Below are 4,234 nucleotides of genomic sequence, written 5' to 3'. Positions count from 1 at the left end.
GGAAAAAAATGTTTATTTCTTTAATTATGATGCTAAAAAAGGCCACAAGAAAAGGCCATCTGGATCTGAAAAACATATTGTATATTATAATCAAGTTTTAATATGATTTTGTCGCTTGAAAAAGTAAAAAGTTAATCCTAAAATGAATTTTTTCTAATATCCATGGCATGCATATCTGTTTGGGTGAAAAATTCTCTTTTATACCTTTATAACTTATAATTAAGTTGGGTATGTATTGCAGTGGGCCACTTTGTGCAGAGCATTTTTAGTAGAAGCACGATGGTTTGCTTCAGGGAAGTTGCCAAAGGCGAAGGAGTACTTGGAGAATGGGATCACTAGCTCGGGAGTGCATATAGTCCTGGTTCACATCTTCTTCCTCCTTGGCCAAGGCTTAAATAATCAGAATGTGGAACTCATTGACAGCAATCCTGGCATGATATCATCCACTGCAACAATCCTTCGACTCTGGGATGACTTGGGAAGTGCCAAGGTAGAACCTCAACTGGAAATCCACATGCAATTAATCAAAGTGTCAACTCTCGTTTGTTAAACACGTTACATTTTATTGTAGGATGAGAATCAGGATGGGAACGATGGATCCTATGTTGATTGCTACATGAAGGAGCACCAAGGCGTTGAACTTGAAAGTGTCCGGAAACATGTTACCCATATGATTTCAAACTCTTGGAAGCGCCTCAACCACAAATGCCTCTCTCAAAATTCATTTTCGTTGTCTTTCGCCAGGGCTTCTCTAAACATTGCCAGAATGGTACCCCTGATGTATAGTTACAATGAAAACCAATGCCTTCCGAGCCTGGAAGAGTACATGAAGTGCCTACTCTAGGAAAGTGTACCCATGAAAACTCTTTTATGAATGAACACGACCTTTGCCTAACAACTCTATCTTGGAAACTCCTGGCTCTTCATGCCACATATATTTTCTCTGGATCATGGTTAATTTCAAGTTCAGAAAATTATATTCAAACATTATTTGTAGTAGCTAAATGCTCAAATTGGATCTAAACATTTGGATATTTTTTCATTAATAGCCAAACGTTTCAATTATAATAATAAAAGATTAAATATTTTTGATTCTTTATAATTAAAGGTTAAATTGATAGGTAGATGGAACGTGTATCATACGCGACAGAAAATCAGGTGAGTAGATGACATGACAGCTTTGGAAAATGTAGTGTTATATGTCATATTTTAAAAATTTAATTGTTACACATCATGTTTAAAATTTAGTTGTTACATGCCATGTTGAAAAATTTAGTTGTTACACGTTATATTAAAAATTTAGTTATTACATGCTATATTGAAAAATGTGGTTGTTAGACTCTATATTGAAATTTAGTTAATATATGTTATATTAAAAAATATAATTATTACACATCATGTAAAAAATTTAGTTGTTATATGACATATTGAAAAATTTAATTATTACACGTCATTATAAAAAAATTATTGCACATCACGCCATAATTTGAACCGTTTTAACTTGATTAAAAAAAACTTTCTAACAAAACTCCGATAACTATTTTTAATTTAACAAATTGCAACAAGATGACAGTGATAAGAACCCATAAATAGGTGACCCCTGATAAGCTAACCGTGAGAGATATCTAGCTGGATGGTGAGACTATGGAAAGGGAAAATGATCGGAGAGGAGAAGAAGAAGTGTGTGGGTAATTTGGGTCGATGGTGGAAAAACTAAAATGATGAAAAATTTTAACCGATGGGAGTAATCAACTAGGGACAAATAGAGTTGTTTTTTGCCAGGACAATACGACACCATTTGGCAAAAATCTAATTCACTTGCCACGTAAGAGGCAAAAATCCAAGCAATGTCCATGTCATGCAGATATCCTACATGCGCCAGACACCTCCTTCTTTAGTCCTTAATTAGTAAGAAATTGAAAACATTTGGCCCTTAATTGTAACAGTTAGAACGTTTAACCCTAAATTAATAAAAATTCAAAAATTTTAACCTTAAATTGAGCATTTAGTCTATTTGTAACTACCAAAAAGGTGCATTTAATAGAAACTTTTAAAAGTTTCTTCAAGTAAACAAGTGAAAGCCACATATTCTAAATTTTTACCATGTGCATCCTGAATGTAATCAATGAGGTCTAGGGATTTAAATGGGTTTTTGTTATAAAAATATCCATTGGTACTCAATCCGATGACATAAGATTTGAGTATATTATATTTGGTTATTAGGCGAATTCGGGTAATGCTTTTAATTCCCGACTTAAATTCGGGTAGGTTTTGGATGCCACTCTCACTCTCAAGATACTCTAAACTCAAATCCAATTATACATACATATATATATATATATATATATAATTTGTAATTTGTAAGATATAAACCTTTACCCTCCTTAACCTTTAACATAATCTTTGCCATCTTAACTAATTTTTTAATAAATAATACATATAAAATTAATTATTTTATATGATTTTTAGTTATTTAAGTTATTATTTGAGTTATATAATCGGATATTTAATGAATTTGAGTAATTAGTGGATAGTGCTATATTATTAGGGTTCAATTTTGGATAGTATTTTGTGATTTTATTTGAGTTTTAATTGGATTTTAATACTCTAAGCCTTGACTCGTTACTTTAATTATTCATACTAGTTTGATAGAGCCATTGGCCATTTCCTAAGATGTGCCTAAGGAAAACCGAAACCGAAAGCAATTAAAATTTGCAGTATTTGGCAAATGATTGAAGCTGGACATACGAACACGTCTTAAGCAAACATGAAACATGGCTAAATTAATTTTTAAAAGAATAATTTCTATAGATTCCATGGCAAATTTAATTCACTCTTTCTTCTTTTACATGCGTATTCCTAAAAGTTGTTTATTTTTTCCCCCTTATTTATAAATGATTACAAATGTTATTCAAGCCAGTTATGCAACGTACATGTTCTTGATTTCTGGCATGAGCATCATGAATGTAACTAATGATTTTTATGAATTTGGGGATGTGAATGTGACGGAAAGATCTAAATCCTACGGTTGTGACTTGTCAACTTTCAGTCTTTCGTTGATATTTATTTGGACTCGTGCAATGTTATGTGTGCCACACACTTAGCTTACTGTTTGGAATCGAAATTAGAAGATTTATGCTGATGGATACCTGTACTCGAACATTTTACATTAACAAACATATTTCTTTTTCTTCTTTCCTACAACGTTTTCCATCCACATATGTGTTTCACAGTATTTGAATCGTGTATCCATATCTAATCTTGACCTTGAATTCATGCATATTATTTAAAAGAGGTAAAATCGAATCTCGGAAGGCAAATTCTTGGCATTACCTTTTGCCTATGCAGTCAACCTTATACACCTCATATCTATCATTCACGGCTTTTGTTAGAACACTAAATTGAAAAACTTAGAAATTGGCTTCAAGGCGTATATCAATGCCACTGTCCTTAAGGTTTTATTCGCCCCCACTTGTAGTGTATAAAAGAGTTACAGACGTATAAACTTCGAAGATACAATGAAGCCCAGTAATTGATGACGTTTTGTATTGACGAAATCAATCCATTGAGTACTCACCGGAGTATAACAAGATTATCAAATTTCTATAATATTTTTTCTGCAGGAAAATAGTATAGAAGAAAACTTGAAAGATGTTTGAGGAAGAAGAAGGAGAGATATTACTGTTTTTTTTATATACATTGGATAAGGAGGGTCTTATTTATAGGCATAGATGTTTGTTCTCAACTGACACTATTTGTGTCTGTTTCAAAGAGTTACTCCTATTGGTCTTTTCCAACAAACGTGACTCTTTTCTTATTTTTGTTTTATTTTATTTATTTACTTTATTTTCAACAGACATAACCCTTCTTTTGGTTTTAATTTCTAACTGTCATAATTTTCCTTCTATTTCGATACGAAATCATATTTTTTATTTGAAAATGTCCAACAATCCCCCACCATTTTCAAATTAATCCAAATTTTTTGATAATCTTGAAAATCAATTGCATAAATGAAGATGTCTTCCGATTGAACCTTCACTTAGTGAAAACATATTAAAGTTAGCCAAAATTGGGTGGTAGACTATGCTTTGAACCAGCTATTTCATTTGGTTAACCGAACACATTTCACACAACGATTTCAACACCAGTGAATGCACAGTATCCGACGACGCTTTTATGGCCATGCGTCCATATTCTCTTTTCATGAGTACTGTTAGAGCCAAGCTCTTGAACT

At 32.3% G+C, this 4,234-nt stretch overlaps 1 protein-coding gene across 1 annotated transcript in view; it reads left to right on the top strand.

Annotated features, from left to right (window-relative positions):
* Window positions 1-4,234, top strand: part of LOC110424304 ((R)-limonene synthase 1, chloroplastic-like) — a 13,461-nt gene that overhangs the window by 856 nt on the left and 8,371 nt on the right. Inside the window, 2 exon segments of the mRNA XM_089784877.1 lie at window positions 242-490; window positions 572-769. Coding sequence (XP_089641003.1) covers window positions 242-490; window positions 572-769 — 447 coding nt within the window.

Source organism: Theobroma umbraticum, unplaced genomic scaffold (assembly GCF_002168275.2).
Source record: "Theobroma umbraticum cultivar Fairchild unplaced genomic scaffold, ASM216827v3 scaffold_204.0, whole genome shotgun sequence".
Taxonomy (NCBI): Eukaryota; Viridiplantae; Streptophyta; class Magnoliopsida; order Malvales; family Malvaceae; genus Theobroma; species Theobroma umbraticum.
The sequence above is the reverse complement of the archived record's forward strand: the minus strand, read 5'-3'. Positions and strand labels throughout refer to the sequence as shown.